At 42.7% G+C, this 17,188-nt stretch overlaps 1 protein-coding gene across 2 annotated transcripts; it reads right to left on the bottom strand.

Moving 5' to 3' along the window:
• Positions 1-1,115: 1,115 nt before the first annotated feature.
• On the bottom strand, positions 1,116-15,791 carry diras1b (DIRAS family, GTP-binding RAS-like 1b). 2 transcript variants are annotated; one of them, XM_058091187.1, is made up of 3 exons: positions 15,471-15,791; positions 4,374-4,704; positions 1,116-3,306 (listed from the first exon to the last, which is right to left on the bottom strand). In XM_058091187.1, the coding sequence occupies exons 2-3, from the start codon at positions 4,680-4,682 to the stop codon at positions 3,019-3,021; spliced, it is 597 nt and encodes a 198-aa protein (XP_057947170.1). In that variant the 5' UTR covers positions 4,683-4,704; positions 15,471-15,791; the 3' UTR covers positions 1,116-3,018. The 2 variants fall into 2 exon arrangements, with proteins under 2 accessions (XP_057947170.1, XP_057947169.1); XM_058091186.1 differs by having other exon boundaries at positions 15,521-15,789.
• Between the last annotated feature and the right edge of the window lie 1,397 nt (positions 15,792-17,188).

The following is a 17,188-nucleotide window of genomic DNA, read 5'->3' as shown; positions in this document are numbered from 1 at the left end:
TAGTCATGAACCCCCTCATGAGTCAGCATTAGCTTGGTAATAACAGACAAAACTCACCTCCATCCTCTCCAACGAACGGTTTCATTGACATTCGAGGAAAATCGAGGCATGGTTTAGCGTAGGTTGTCAGACGGTCGTCTAGCGAATTTGAGCCTCATCAGTGCGGCTGCGCGAGGTGCGTGCATGAGCGCAATCACATAAAATTATGACTCGTGCCACTGCGCTCGGGATTAATTATGACATCTGTTGAACCTTTTACATGACTTGAAAAAACAGTCGATAAAGTCAGAGTAATATGAACTTTTTTTACTTATCCGATTTTCCTAATTATTTTTCATGAATACTTTCACTGCAGTTTTTTTAGTCAGGGCCTTACTTTTGATCACATATTCGACACAAAGCTCGTGAAAACAGCCTCTAAATGTCCCCATATTGTCTTTCGCAGTCTTGTTTTCCATATAATAATCAGTTTAAAAAAACAAAAAAGGGCAAACATAGTACATCTGAGCATCCCTGGTATCTAACAGGTAAAGGGTACGACATTTATTATTATTATATTTTTGGACTTTAAACAGGACCTCACGTTATAGTGCAGAAAAATACAACACTTTCAAAAAAGTAACCAAAAAGTCACATTTTATACTAGTATGATTGGTCAGTTGTGAGAAGTGGACATGCATGTCCAATACAATTATATTGAATAAGGATATTATATATATATATATATATATATATATATATATATATATATATATATATATATATATATATATATATATATATATACATATATATGTATATATATATACGTACATACATATATATGTATATATATACATATATATGTATATATATATTACAGTACATTGTAACATCAAACCTCCTACTACTGGTCTATTTTTACATGGGTAACGTCTTACTTGAAGCTCTCGTCCCATGGCGTTATGCATATTTACAATAACTACACATACTACAGCTTTGGGGGGCGTGAATAACAACGCAGGCTGATTCATAAGCTAGTCTTCAAGTAAAATGTCACCCTAAAGTGCCCCATTGTTGATTCTGCTGCACAAGTTTAAGAAAAAACAAACAGCTGTGCTTTCATTTTTCTGGTGGTTTGTGTGTGTGTGTGTGTGTGTGTATGTGAGATGATCCTGCAAGCCCATCCGTCCGCTCTCTCTTTTATAGTATGTATACCCTGTTGCTCAGCAGAAAACAACCTCATTGTGCCATGTGGCGGGAGGGAGACCTATGATGGTGATTGTTCCTCAGGAATGGAGACTAAGGAAGTGGGGAAAACCAAGAAAAAGAAAGGTACAAATCGGTAAAAAAGTATTGTGCTTTGGACTGCCCTTCTGTGAGAACAACGTGCAGAATCCTGTGCCAAAAAGTGGTGAATGGACGGTATTGATGTTTTAATATGAGTGTGTGTTTATGTAATAAAGTGCAATGTGAGGGCATGTGGATGCGGGTCATTTGAGTGCATGCTGAGATACTTGGATGGGAGGGGCACCAAAAAAACCAAAACAGTACAGAATCAGGTTGCACAAAAAAATACATTTCTTTTTTTTTGTTAGACTCGTGTGCTTTTTCAGAGTGTGTTTGGAGTTTACAGCAGGGGTGTCCAAAGTTTGGCTCTTCTAACCCGGAGCTCGTTTGCTATCGCTCTAATTTGCTATGTCACTTATAACACAAATACAAACTTGTATGTAAGTAAAGGTTTATGTAATGTATGTAAAGGTTTTCTTGGCGTACTGGTGCATGTCAATAAATGAGAATATGTTGCACAAGTCATTTAAATTCAGACTAAGAGAGCAATTACAGGCTTAAAGGATGGTTTTGCAGACACTGGTAGTTTACAATAGCTAACTTTTTGACCACTAACACATTTTATGATATAATGACTGAGGACATTTTATTAGTTGTAAGCAAAATCATTCAAAATATGAAGAAAAGCACTGTTGAGATATTTCACTCTGCGTACAGTGAATATGTAGCAGTATTAATAAACACATTATAATAGGACTGAATGTAGCTGGTGGTTCCAACTTTGCGTCGTAACACACCTGTTCTGCTAGAGAATAAGAAGATGTAGCAGGAAGGATAAATGTACTCTGGTTTTATTGGACTCTTTTGGAGAATCTTAACATGAAAGCATGTATTGCTCTTCTCAACGAGCAGCAGGTGCTGCCCCCCCACCCCCCACTCCACCCATATGGAAAAAGTTTGGACACCCCTGCTTTACATAAACCCAAAAAGCATCGAAAAGAAGGCAATCCAACAAAATAAACTTCCCCGCAAAAAACAGACATTCTTGAACCTCCCAACCAGAAATCCACATCCTTTGAGTCTCACCGGCTTGGCAATAATAATAATAATAATAATCAGAAGAGAGGATCATCCTCTCAAACGAACAAGCAAGCAAGCAAGGCCAGAGCGCCCCCCCCTCCCCCAATGTGGCCTTCAGAGAGTCTTTAAAAGGATTGTTGCGTCATGGTATGTGTGTGTGTGTGTGTGTTACCACTTTTGGGGGCTATTGATGAAGGATCTTTGTTGTTTGTCGTATGACATTGAGGCTGGGGCGCCTGTTTTTCATTGTGGGAATCTGGTGAAGGTGAGATGAGTGGGGATGAGTTGTGGTTTATTTACATCCTCAGGAGCTTCCTTTCCGATGCCGTGTGGCGTTCATGCTCTCAAACCTCAGAGGACAAAGGAGCTCTTTGACACTTTGTATAAACGTCTTCCACATGTGTTATGACAAAAGAGATGCGGTCAGGACGAGGGAGGTTCCGTCTGTATTTCCCAAAAGGAACGCCGAGGGGGAGAGCGAGTCGAGTCTGTGTCTTTTTTTTCCCTTCCTGCGTGCATCCTAGATCCTAGCCTTTCATCACCACGGCGACCAGCCTCCTCTCTGCAGCTGAGTCATGCTTGGGAAGGATGTGAATGACGGGATTCCTGTTCAGTCTTCCTCTCTCGCTTCCTTCTTCCTCTCGCCCTCGCCCTCGCCCGGCCCGCCGCCTACATGATGCTGCACTTGCCCTTCAGTCTCTCGGCACGCGACTGCTTCCCTGAGCGCTTGCCGTCGATGTTGAGGCTCATGTTGCGCTTCTTGTCCAGGTTGAGGAGCTCCTGGAAGAGCTCGGTGACGTTGTGGTTGGTCTTGGCCGAGGTCTCCATGAAGGCGCACTTCCACTGGTTGGCCTGGGCCTCGCCGTCCTTGGTCTCCACCTCGCGCTGGGTTTCGTCGCTCTTGTTGCCCACCAGCATGATGGGGATGGCCTCCACGTTGCCCTTGATGGCCAGGACCTTGGAAACCGGTCGGGGGCGGAAAGAACACAATGGACCAGGACTTGATGAGTTGGTCCACTATACGGTTTGTCAACATAAATGAGACTCGGTAGCCGAGTACAGCACACTACAGATAATGGTTGAAGACACTATACACTGTCTTGGTACTTATTCAGCATTTTGCTTCTAACAATGAATACTTCGTATTTGTAGCTGTTTTTCCATGAAAAACACCAAAAAGAGTACAAAATTTAAAAAAAATCAAGATTTTATTGAGTTAAATAAAAAGTAAAGTTATATTAATTTCATTTAGCACTACATTTAAAAAAATATTAAAATGGGATGATTTAAATAATTGAATAATTGTGATTAAAGAATAATGTAAATAAATGTTTTTTTAGATTTTAAAAATATATTTTATTACTTCTTTTACAATATTTTATTCAGCAATTAATTAAGTGTTAAAATATTTAGCAGTTTAAATTTGGCAAGAAAATGAACTAATGACACTTACCATAATTCCAAACAATTTGACAATTCAAGGATTTCTTAGTTTGAAAAAAATATTTAATGATATATTTTAGACTATTTAATTCAGCAATGAATCATTCATTCAGTCGCAGGGGGTGCTGGAGCCTATCCCAGCTGTCTTCGGAGTAATAAAATATTTAGATGTTTCATTTGGCATAAACTTCACTAATTACAATATATACAATAATGATTCAATTTTTTTGTATTAATTCAGTGAACTAAGTATTAGAAATATTTAATACATAATTTAATACATAATTTAAATGACTTCGATTACTTTTCCTTTTTTGGTTTTAGTCCAATTCCTACTGAATGTTTTCACTCATCAGCCGCTTTCACACTTTCACACCACTTTCAAATCTCAGGTGATCCAATAAAATAAAGTCCGCCTTTAAGAAAAAACAGTAATTGACTGTTTTAATTGACTGACGACAGCAAAGGACAAGCCTGGCAATATACAAGCTTGGATACTGGTTACTATGTTGCTGCTGTGAATACCCACACACACACACACACACACACACACACACACACACACACACACACACACACACCTGTTGGTAGATGGGCTTCAGCTCCTCCAGGGACTGCTTGCTCGTGATGGAGTAGACCAGGATGAAGGCGTGGCCTTTGGAGATGGACAAGCGCTGCATGGCGGGGAACTGGTGGCTCCCGGTGGTGTCGGTGATCTGCAGCGTGCACACGCTCTTGTCGCAGCTGATCACCTGGCGGTACGTGTCCTCCACGGTGGGAATGTATGTGTCCCTGAAGGTCCCCTTGACGAAGCGCAACACCAGTGAGCTCTTCCCAACTCCCCCTGCCCCGAACACCACCACCCGGTAGTCGTTGCTTTGCTCCGGCATTCTGGCCCCCCTTCAGTCACACCTGTGTGGAAGGAGTGAGGAGAGCGGGTGAGAAATAGGCTGGCAAAATACCAGGAATTGACCTGTCTTTCCCGAACACTTCCCATCTTCAACCAAAGTCACAAAATGAGAACGCAGGGGAACAAATGTGAATACACAGGAATTTACCAGGAATAGAGAGCACCACCCAAAAATGTTGCACTATTTAAAGAGTCATCATCCATCCATTTTCTATGCCGCTTATCCTCACTACGGTCGCGGGTATGAGTCATCATGTGCACTCTAATTTCCAAACACTTAATTTCACCAAAATGTTCATAAAAACGGGCATCTAAAGTTGCAACAGTGTGAGCTGTTGCTCGCTGCCAATACAGCACCATAAACAATAGCTACCCATGCGACTCTGAACACTAACCCTGACAAAACCCACAACGCCAACAAAATGCTCTGCACCCAAATAGCATAAGAACCCAGCCGGACCAAAGGAAGGCAGAAACCACATGGCCGGAACCCCAGACAGACCCAAAGAAGGGAAGTCCCCCGGCTGGAACATATGAATCCTCGGCTCACTGAGTATGTTGTGGGAGGAATAAACATGATGGCAGATGCAACACACTTCAACAAGGACACAAAAACGTCACAGCCGAACGAATGACAACCAAGTAGGCTGTTCATAAAAATTCTAATTAAATTGAAACTTTGACAGTGTTTCAGATAAAAATGTGAGGACATGTTAATGCTTGTCGGAGAATAGTGTATGAAATTTATGGTGAGAGGTTTCACATCCTTAAAACATACAGTATATAATCACAGTAAACAAATAAAGCTGGCTACTTCGCAGATTTCACTTAATGTGTTTCACTTAAGCTGTATCTAAAGCTTTGAGACTCCAGAGAACGACAATGAGAGCCATTATCCACAAATGGCAAAAACATGGACCAGTGGTGAACCTTCCAAGGAGTGTCTGGCCAACCAAAATGACCCCCAGAGAGCAGTGACGACTCATCCAAGAGGTCGCAAAAGACCCCACAACAAACATCCAAAGAAGTGCAGGCCACACTTAAGGTTAAGGTCAGTTAAGGTCAGTGTTCAGGACTCCACCATAAGGAAGACACTGGGCAAAAATGGCCTACATGGCACAGTTCCAAGACCAAAACCACTGCTGAACAACAACAACAAAAAGACCAAGGCTCATTTCATCTCAGTTTTGCCAGATAACATCTTGATGATCCCCAAGACCTTTGGGAAAATACTCTGTGGTCTGACGTCAAAGCCAAAGTAACACCGCATTTCAGAAAAAGAACATCATAGCAAAAGTAAAATACAGTGGTGGTAGCGTGATGGTCTGGGGCTGTTTTGCTGTTTCAGGACCTGGAAGATTTGCTGTGATAAATGAAATCATTAATTCTGCCATCTGCCAAAAAAATCTGACCATCTGCTGGTGACCTCAAGCTGAAAGCAACTTGGGTTGTGCAGCAGGACAATGATCCAAAACACACCAGCAAGTCCACCTCTGAATGGCTGAAGAAAAACCAAATGAAGACTTTGGAGTGGCCTAGTCCAAGTCCTGACCTGAATCCTATTGAGATGCTGTGGCATGACCTTAAAAAGGCTTCATGCTGGAAAAGCCTCCAATGTGGCTGAATGACAACAATTCTGCAAAGATGAGTGGGCCAAAATTCCTTTTTGCAAGTTATCACAAACACTTGATTGCAGTTGTTGCTGCTAAGTGTAGCCCAACAAGTTATTAGCTTTAGGGGGAAATCACTTTTTCACACAGAGCCATGGAGCTTTGGATTTTTTTCTCTCCCCAAATTTGTTTGATGATCTTAACATTTAAGAAATCATGTAGGTGCATTGTCTCTTCCCCAAAATTTTGAATTTCACATATTTATTCATGAATAACGTGGCTCAAAATTCACATCAGGAGAATTCAGAGGAAGTAATGTGACTATACAGGACTTTACCAGGAATAAAGCAGACTACCAAAACAATGTCGGTGTATAACATTTGTAGAGAATCTTCCTCCTTTCCAAATAATTCCTAATTTCATCATTCTCTTGTGGAAACGACGCCTCTAAAGTCACCTGAGGAGAATGTATGGAACTGAATTGTTGACAGGTTTTTTGGACAAGTCTGTTTTGGCACACGTGTACTTTTGCTTTCAAAGCAGGAGCCTTCCTACATACCAATAAGAAATAACGACAATGACAAATGAGAAAAATCACGCCGTATATTATTGATCATAACATGAGCGATTTACACCACTCAGAGACTCCAATGCAGAATGAAGTCAGATACGAGGCTGTGGACTGCTCAGTGCATAGTGTTGTTACATTTTTGGAACAGTATTTCCATAATTCCTCACGGAAAATATGTAATCTGTCGATGAACAAACATTTTCTCCTGTTGTGTGTTCACACCTTAAAGCGCACTCCACACAAGCAAGCAGCAGCCATACACATATAGATTCATGCTAAACCCACGAGACACTCCCCAGAATGTCCATTTATTCTCCAGCCCTCCACTGATATAATCCAGAACGCGGGCCAGGCAATTAGAGGCGGCGGCAGTCCATCAATAGGGCGCTCAGGCGGGCGGCGGGCGTGTCAGAAATTCACTTGTTCCACGGAGTACTGATGTCAATCTAGTGTTTCATTACAGTCTCTGCTTAGAGAGCATCTCGAGATCACGGCTGAAGGAGACTCCTATTATGGGACTTTAAAGCAAGTTGGAACCACCGCATAAATAATGCAACACACACACAAGGTGTAATCATAAGCACGCTCTCAAAGAGTGTTATGTTGTAAGTGTGTAGAGTCCTTCAATGGATATGCTGGGTTCTATTACAGCGGTATGTTAGGTGTTTCAAATATACATATGTAGTATATATATATTTGCCATTGGTCTATAGTTTTTCAAGCCACACAAGAGTGATTTTTCTGATTATTTTTTTAAATGAATGAAGGAAACAAATTAAGTCAGCCCTTTTGTCGGTCACACAGTCACTTCGTCTCAATGGGTGGAGGCGGGGGCGCGAGCGTACACATGGAGTGCAGAAGAGTGTGGGCTGGTGAGGGGCAGTGCAAGGTATCACAGTAGAAATGAAATGAGTAGATTGCTATATATTGTATATATCCCCCCCACACCCCCACATACACACAGCTTGTTCTGCTGACACCGTCGCTATCATTTTGCTTACCTTAACAAACTATCTGGTCGTCTCATTTAATTTATTTCTCATTTACATATTTAATGTATTTTCTATTACTCAGAACCCGCCCCCCCTGCAGTCCTGCTGCTGTTGGATCAATAAACGAAGGCTTCTGTGGCTCTGATCGATGGCACCTTGTCTATCTATCTGTCTGGCTGACTGCCTCCCATCCTCCTGCTTGGGTTGCCTTTTTTTTCCAGAGTCAGCTCCGTGACGACAAGGCTGCTGCTCATCAACACCTACCTCCTCTACCCCCTCCATTTTTTCATCAAGCTAAAATTAGCCATCTCTGTCTTTCTCACACACACATGCACACTCACAATCACAGGTGACACGCATCAGAGCTACAGGCCTTTAAACCCACCAAGCCATCCTTTGACTTCACAAAACTGCATAGCCGGAATGGATTGATGGTCCAAATGCATTTTGTGGCAGTGCAGCCCACCTCCATTAGCAGATCACTTTGGCACAAAGTGAGGCCTCCTCCTCCTGCACCTCCACCTCCTCCTCCTCATCTTTTTATCACCATCCATCCGTCTCCGCGAGCTTACTCCTAAAGCGCCGCTGGAATATGTCACCTTCCGCGACTGCAAAATATGCACATAATTTGCCTGGAGAGAGCGAGCCACTCACACGGCACCACAAAAGGAAGCGAATTAAGCAACATCAAACACAATATCGTCAAACAGATCAAGAGCGTGATTAAGCAGACAGTCGTGCCGAGGTATCTGTCCGGGATAATCGGGATATTGGAATGCCGTGAGCGTGGCTATTTGGCCACGAGCAATCAAACAGGATCAACAGATTTAGGCCTGAGGGCACACACACACACACAAACATGCAACGTCACGTGATCATCAAGCTGCATTCTGCCTATCTTTGTGCAGCATTGTCTTTCACGTTCCTCCTCATGGACATATTTTGGCTGCCCCACGCCAAGAAACACGCTAAGATGCGCTCCTTTCACACCTTTAGCCCAGACCGCACAGAAGGTTTGGCTAGTTTGGGCGCACCCAATGGCACCCAGGCAGGGCACACTTCTTTGGCCACGAATGGAAGAGATGGACCAGGGTCCGATATGATTCCATGCACACGCAGAACGACACAATAACAGAAATGACATACAATTACTCAAAATGCTGAAAAAGTCAAAACCCACGGCATACTCCCTCACCGCTTGACTACACGTGATCAGCCCTATTATTAGTCATTAATGACAGCGGGGATCTTAAATCTTAATAAATAATCAGAACAACTCCAAATAAGACTGGAAATATTCCGCAAAGTGACAGAAAATTCCGTAATACATCAGAACAGAACATGTCAATCAATGTGACACCCCACCCCCCCATAGAAATTGCTGCAATACGTCAGAATTGAAAATGTCATTTTGTTATTGTGATCGTTCCTCTTGCAAGCAACACCTTGGGTGCATCCTTTATCACAACAGCAACAGCAAATACTGTAATCAAAACATCTCTAAATAAGATTGGAAATATTCCACACAATCAGAGAGTCATAATACTTCAGAATAGAACATATCAGTCAGTGTAATATCCCCTACTAAAACTAATTGATGACAGTGGAAACATTGTGCAAAATTAATAATCAAAATGATTCCAAATAACGCTGGATTATTTCCAGCATTATTTTGATTATTTCCTTGCACTATCCACAAAGTCATAAAAATTGCAGTAATGCATCAGAATGTGTCACTTAATATGTCACTTAGTTGATCCGATTGCCCCCATCGCAAGTGATTAAGGCCCGCTGCAACTTTGTGCAAAATAAATAATTACAATGACTCCAAATGAGACAAAGTGGATAGTGGAAACCTGTACAATACAAAATCAACAAAACGCCTCCCAGTACATGGAAATAATCCTCAAAGTCATAAGAATTACAGTAAGACATCAGACATCAGAAACGTGCCATCTTCACCCATCTTGCAAGAAAATGAATCCCAGTGGCAACCTTGTTCAAAATAATCACAACACCTTCAAATGAGACTGGAAATATTCCGCAAAACCAGAAAAATGTGATTGTAGTGTCACTTAGTTCATGTGACCACCTCTAGTGCATGTAATCAATGACAGCAGCAACATAATCCGAACAACTCCAAATAACACTGGAAATATTCTAAAAAGTCAGAGAAATTGCAGTAATGCAGCACAGGGGAAGCCAGGTATGAGTAGGAAATCACAGTCCCACCTATGGACACCTTAGGTGTCTCCAGTTACCTGTATGAGCAAGCCAGAGTGCCTGGAAACAAGAGAGGTTCCAAAGGCAAGTAGAACCCAGGGATCCTGACTGTGAGGCAGTGTGAGTGCACCAAGGGACTCATGAACTCCCAAGCCAATGAGGATATGAGAAAGGAAAAGCCCACTGACATTATGACAGCAGCTAGGTAAAATATGATTTCCATGCATGTGTGCGTGGGGGAGGAAGTTCATTGTTCTGTCATTTTGGATTCAAGTCCAAAGGCACTATCCAGAACCTTCTCCAATGGTGAGTGTGTTGTCTTTGTGTGATGCATCGTGTCCATGACAATAGCATGGCTTTACTATGAGGTCTGGAGCGCACCTCTCTCGCTATTTTGGTTATTTTTCGGTGGAATACATCAAAGGCTTGTCAGAAACGGGTCTGTCCGTGTAGCTCAGAAAAGACCACTGATTCAGGCAGAGTGTAGCCTCTTTTTCAAGGCGGCCCGCCCGGGGGAGGAATGTGTGATTTTGGTGAGTCACAGTGAGTGTTTTCATCAGGTTGAGGCGAGCTAAAGCCGTCATGCCGCTGCAGTGCTGCCTGCTGCGCTCCCAAACACACTTGCAGACCACGCATACACACACAGATATCAACCTGCTGACTGTGGACAATTATGCACGGCAGCCATTGTTTTGCTTCGCCCATGTTAGTATATTAGTGACGATGATGCGTGAAAGGAGGAATATGCCAATATAACATAAGTCAAGTATATTTACCTTGACATGTTTCCAATGTCATCTGCAGTCTTCTTTGTAATTGTCACTTGACACTTATTAGCTGTACTTCCTAGGTGTGGCCAACCCGATAGACCTGACAGACCCACCCGCTTAGCCACGCTGTCAGGTCTATCGGGTTGGCTACGCCTAGGAAGTCCAGCTGATAGTACAGATAATAAGAGACACCTGAAAAAATATATATATCCACAAAGAGGACAATATGAACGGAAGAAACATCTTGGAAAATGTGGAGGGAATTGGCTTATGATATAGCGCCCTCTGCTGGATTCATAGCTGCAGATAGTGCCATCTTAATTAATAACCCCTTAATTAATATGGGCATCCAATCTCGAGCATCGATGGGACCCGGGACTAACATTCCCATTTTCCCGGGATCGTTCAAATGTTATTTCGATTCCTCTGTCAACTTTGATTGGCACTAGTTGAGATAAAATATTAAAATTATTTTATTTAAAATGAATTTAAATTCACAAATCAGGGAATGAGTTAAAGTGTTTTTACACACTATTTCGTCTCTCCTACGGGGTTCTGCTTTTTCCCTACAGTATCTGTTACGTCATATGCAAATGATATGCAAATTTAGCAATTACGTCACACTGTGACTTCCAATAGCCAGTCGCCTCTTTTCTATCCCAAGAGTTGCCAACACCAGCGAAGAAGAAAAAAAGCTTGCCTTAACTTAATAAAATAGAGCGGTGGGTTCAGTTGAACGTTTGCAACGTAGCTGCTGTCAGACAAGGGAGGGTGCACGATCAACACGATTACATATACACATACATTCATGGTAGAAATAACACAGTACCTTGCCTTTGATGCTCTCCATTGGACTTCCTTCAGAATCACGAAAGTCAAACAATTCATGACGTCTGTCTCATACCTAAGTAACTCGGGGTTTCAGGATGCTAGTTGATGCTAGCTGATGTGGAAGTTAAAGCTACGACTACGGCTAATTTGCAGTAGTAGCCTTTTAGTAACAGTCAAGGAACATTCTCAACTACACACTTCTGGCCTTCACAATAAGAGCGCTTTGAGTTATGTACTGTTTAGTCATGTTAACAAAATAATGTTGTCATCAAAAAATAGTGTTTGCCACTGCTGAGGCAATACATATAGTATACTATACTACTTTTTAAATGGTTGTGTTGTTGCGAATCACTGACATTGTTTTTTTCGTCAAATGTTTTGCATTTTTTCAGCAGCCCTTGAACACAACATCACGTCAGGTCAAAGCATCTTCCTGCTGGAAAATGTTGACAGTCAGTCCGTGCGTGTGTGTTTGTGTGAGTGTTTTATAGTAAGGAGGTTGCAACACTATGGTCTTGGCTTAGTCACTAATCATCAAGCTTAACCTCCTCTCTACTCTTGGCCTGCTCTGCATTGACCCAATTCCGGAGACTTAAGGTTCCGTTGGCGTTCCCCTATAAGACGAAGCGCTAATATGGCCGCTACAACACACACACAAACACACACATGCACAAGTGTTGAGATGCACAACAACATGTTTTGCACCTATCAAAAGTAAAAGGCAGTGTTTACCACACATAAACACAAACACATTAATTGCCGTTGACGAGACGGCACATTTTTTTTACATTATTTCCTCTGATTTCAGCTCAACATTTACTACAAAATGTTACTGTTCCAACCCCAATAACACAGGACGCTAAATAGTTGACAGCAATAGCACTCCCTGTGTCTCTTTAATTGTTCGCTAGCAGCACAAGAAGCTAGCCTGCAAAGTAGTTGACACCAATAACACTTTCATTCTCTCTTTAATTGCCATGGTTCGGTAGCAAAGAAGGAAGCTAGCAAGCTAATAGTCGATGAGAACAACACACACCTTCTCTCTTTGACATTGTTTTCTAGAGCCAAAAGAAGCTAACACGCAAAAATGGTCAAAGCCAGTAACATGCTGTCTCTCTTTAATTGCCATTGTTCACTAGCGGTAAAGGACTCTAAAAAGCCAAACAGGCAGTGCTGATGACAATACCTTCTCTCTCTGATTACCGTTGTTTGCTAGTGATGAAAGAAGCTAACGAGCTAATAGTCGAGGCCAATAAAACTCACCTTCTCTCTTTAATTGCTGTTGTTTGCTCGACAGAAGCAAAGAACAGAAAGAAGCTAACGAGCTAAATAGTAAACGCCAATAACATTGCCCATCTTTCTTTCATTGCCATTTTTTCTAGCAATGAAAGAAGCTAACAAGCTAATAGTCAAGGCCAATAAAACTCACCTTCTCTCTTTAAGTGCTGTTGTTTACGCATAATGAAAGAAGCTAACAAGCTAAATAGTCAAGGCTAATAACAACCCCCGTCTCTCCTTAATTTGTTTGCCACCGACAAAGGAAGCTAATAAGCTAATACTCTCTTTGACTGCCATTGCTCGCTTACGACAAGGGGGTTGAGTACACATAACAGGTCTGTGTTTGACCCTGGAACAGACTATTGATATTATTGGAAGAGTTGATAACTAGACAAATGAAAGCAATGGGGTGTGTGAGTCTTTCTGGGGGAGATTCATTGCAACAGGTTTTTGACGGGGGTGCGGTGTAATTAGTCTGGAAAGTGCGTATTAGCGCCAAGTATTAGCCTGACCAGGGGAAGCCTGAGCATCTCCGTCTGGCCTTCTCGATAAGAAGCTGCTAATGCCGCAGCTTGGCCTGATACAGCTATCTTCTTGTTTGCTCTGCATCACATATTTCATTCCCCCACCCCACTCTGCCTCATCCAATCCAATCTATTCTTAGGACGTGCCTGACGCACCTGCCCGCAGTGACAGATGGGGAGGCAAGGTGGAGCGTTTGGATGCACTCGGCTGCTTTCAGCTTTTGTTGCTAATGCCGCTTGATCCAAGTCTGAATGCAGATGGCCCAGCAACAAAGAGGGAATCCTGCTACAGATCGCCTGTGACGTACCCCCCCCCCCCCCCCCCCACACACACACACACACGCACACGCACAAGGCCATGATGCAATTGGGATTATACTCTTTACATGCACAGGAACATCTTCATCGTGTTTAAATGGCTGCTGATAGTTGAACCACAATAATACAACAGAACATCACAGTACAACAGTACGTCACCCTCATTGGTCACTCCATTAGGCTCACTCCATTCATGCCCTTGTTCTATGGGTATGCACAGAGTGACCTCTTGAGGAAAACAGACGGCAAAATGATCCTATTCTTTTTCATTTATTGTGTGATTAATAAATGGATGGACTGTCGTCTGACACATTAACATTTTTTTCTTCATTTTTTTCCCCCACATGAGTAAGGTAAGAGTATTGGACATTTTTGTTTCGTTTAATTAATTTTTTTAATAGAAATGTATTTTAAAAAGATAAAAAAGATTATTTAAAGGATGTAACAATTATTTCTTAAGAAATATAAATAAATACAAAATATATCAATGAGAGTATTTTTTATTACATTTTTAAACAAAATATATTTTAAATGACATTTTTTGAAAATACATTTTGAAATAAAACATTTTCTCCATCAAATCTGTCCGTCAACTATTTCTATTCAACTATTTTAAAACCAAATGCTACGTTTTGATCATTAGATTTTTCCTGATCAATGAGCTTTGTGAATGTTTTGTCTTAATTTCTTAATTATTCTTAATTATTATCATTTATTGTGTTACAAATGTTGGTTAAAAAAGGGATTCACAATCATTCTCTCTCATCCGTTCGTGTTGGGCCACCACAAATTTGGTATAGGTAATATGACAGTAAAGTCATCCACTTTGACCTCCTTACTTGAATGCATCATCATCACTTTCTATGGTGTGTGTCTGTGTCTGTGTGTGTGTGTGTGTGTGTGTCTGTGTGTGTGCGTGTGCACTGAGTCACTTCTTTGTCCTTCTTGGAATTATGAGTCCTTATGCAACCCCTCCACCCCCACCCCCACCCCCACCCTGCACCGCCCGAAAAACTATGTAACTATGTAAGGCACATGAACGCACCACCAGTCACTTTGAGAGCTTCAAGCTGGATCATATCTTCTATTGCAGCCCGCCCACACGCACGCACACACGCGCGCGCAAACAGGAAGTTGAGTCACACCTACACACACACACACACACACACATGCATAGAGGAGGCTAAACGATGGAGAGTGGGATGGTGGTGGTGAAAGAAATCCATCCAGATGGAGGATTATGGACGGCCTTCACCACCACCGCCAGCATCAGCAGCTTCATGCGTCACGCTGGCGTCATGAAGGCCACTGTGATGCTTCGCTATTGACGTATCTGCATGCGCAAAGGAGGGATGGAAGGAGGAGGAAGCGAGACAGAAGGAAGGGGGCGCCATTACAGACAAACTTACTGCTGGTTCATTCATAAATACCACAGGAGCGCCATCTCACAGAGGTGCCATCATTTTGCGGAGGCAGCCCCCCCCCCTACCCCCTCCCCTCCCAGAAAACATCCATGATCCCCCCCCCCCACCCCCACCACTCACCCTCCCTGCTCCAACATGGCTGTGCATGCACACACTCACACAAACACGCTAAACATGGAAGCTACACGGAGGATTCATGTAAAATCAATACATCAATCAAAAAGCACCTCATCAATGTACGACATCATCATCGTCATCATCATCATCATCTTCATACCTGGAGCACGTCAAGTGTAGCTTCTGCTCGTCTTCGTTTCACCTCAAAAAACCAAAAACAGAGCGGCCAAGCGGCGGGAAATGAAGCACTTTGTAATTAAAAAAGGTGAAGTAAAGAGAGAGGAAGGGGGGGGGAGATCGGCTTTTTAAAGCATTTTTCACGGCGAGCTCATGTCGTCCCGATTTCCGCCACGGTAGACTCCCCCCACCATCACACCATCACCACGACCGCCACCTCCTCCTCTACCTCTCTCCCTCTCTCTCTCTCTCTCTGGATGCCTCACCCCCTCCAAAGGGAGGACGTGGGAGGCGCTATACGTCCTTTCTTCCTTTTTACTTTCACTTCCTAGTCAGTGCAAGCGTCATCACATTATCTACACGGTGATATACACATTATGTAATAATGGGATTCTTTCATTATACAGCCTACCAGCGAATGGGGAGGATTTTTAACAACACAAATGTAAGAAATACAAAAAATCTGGAAAAATGGCTTCCATTTTCTGGTGAAACAAGTATTTATGGTACTGTTATGGTACTGTACATTTTCCACTGTTTAATCTTAAGGTGGCACTTCCAAATGCTATAAGTGAGACAAAAAATGTTTTAAAGTGAAAAGTTTAAGTCAATAGTTCCAAAAAAGCCTAACATAGAAATAAAAAATGAGTTTGGGTATGCTTGTATCCACCGTTTGACGCCCTTGCACCGTAGTCCCATTGAAGGACCACGATGCTGCCCCCTCCACTGTGCCGTGTGTAAAACATCTCAGGTGGGATCTCCTTGTCATGCTAGTTTTTCCTCATCAGAGAATAAGACTTTCTTCCACCTTTCAGTGTCCCGTGTTTGGTGCTCGCTTGCAAATTCCAAACTCACTTCCCCCGGCACCAGTAACGGCCTTCATTTAGGCCAGGGTGGTCCTGTGTCTTGACAAACTGCCAATGGGCTCCGGCTGGCATTTTTGGGGGTCTACTGCTGGACTTTTTTGTTCCATAACCCTCAGGGTCTTTGAAGAAGTTTCAAACGACATAGAACGTTATATGATGTATCATATAACGTCTCAGTGGGCTGACATTCTGGTAGAAAATTGAGCTGGGTCGCCAGTAATCACTTCCGGTCGATTTAGTGTCGAATCAGCACCACCGAGAGCAAGCTTTCAGTACCATGGAGAGGGGGATATCGGGTGGGAGTGGACATTATGTCAGATCAAGGATGAGATCATCTCGAGGTTGCAATTAGAAAGACGTGACGTGTATATCTCGGACATACAGTACCTGTACAAACAATATGTTGACCAATGCATGACTCACCAACACGACCAGCGGCAGCCATGAGCGTGTCGCTCTCTGCCGGTGAGCCCAGGTACTACAACACAGTTTGGTGATTGCATTCATTCATTCATTCATTTTCTATCGCTTATCCTCACGAGGGTCGCGGGGGTGCTGGAGCCTATCCCAGCTGTCTTCGGAAGAGGCGGGGTCTACCCTGGACTGGTGGCCAGCCAATCACAGGGCACATATAGACAAACAACCATTCACACTCACATTCATACCTATGGACAATTTGGAGTGGCTAATTAACCTAGCATGTTTTTGGAATGTGGGAGGAAACCGGAGTCCCCGGAGAAAAGCCACGCATGCACGGGGAGAACATGCAAACTCCAGACATGGCC

Source organism: Doryrhamphus excisus, chromosome 13 (assembly GCF_030265055.1).
Source record: "Doryrhamphus excisus isolate RoL2022-K1 chromosome 13, RoL_Dexc_1.0, whole genome shotgun sequence".
Taxonomy (NCBI): Eukaryota; Metazoa; Chordata; class Actinopteri; order Syngnathiformes; family Syngnathidae; genus Doryrhamphus; species Doryrhamphus excisus.
The sequence above is the reverse complement of the archived record's forward strand: the minus strand, read 5'-3'. Positions and strand labels throughout refer to the sequence as shown.

Coding starts and splice junctions, on each gene's coding strand:
- diras1b (XM_058091187.1), bottom strand. CDS start 4,682: ATGCCGGAGCAAAGCAACGACTACCGGGTGGTGGTGTTCGGGGCAGGG. Junction 3,307..4,373: donor TGAAGCCCATCTACCAACAG/GTGTGTGTGTGT, acceptor CCGGTTTCCAAG/GTCCTGGCCATCAAGGGCAA.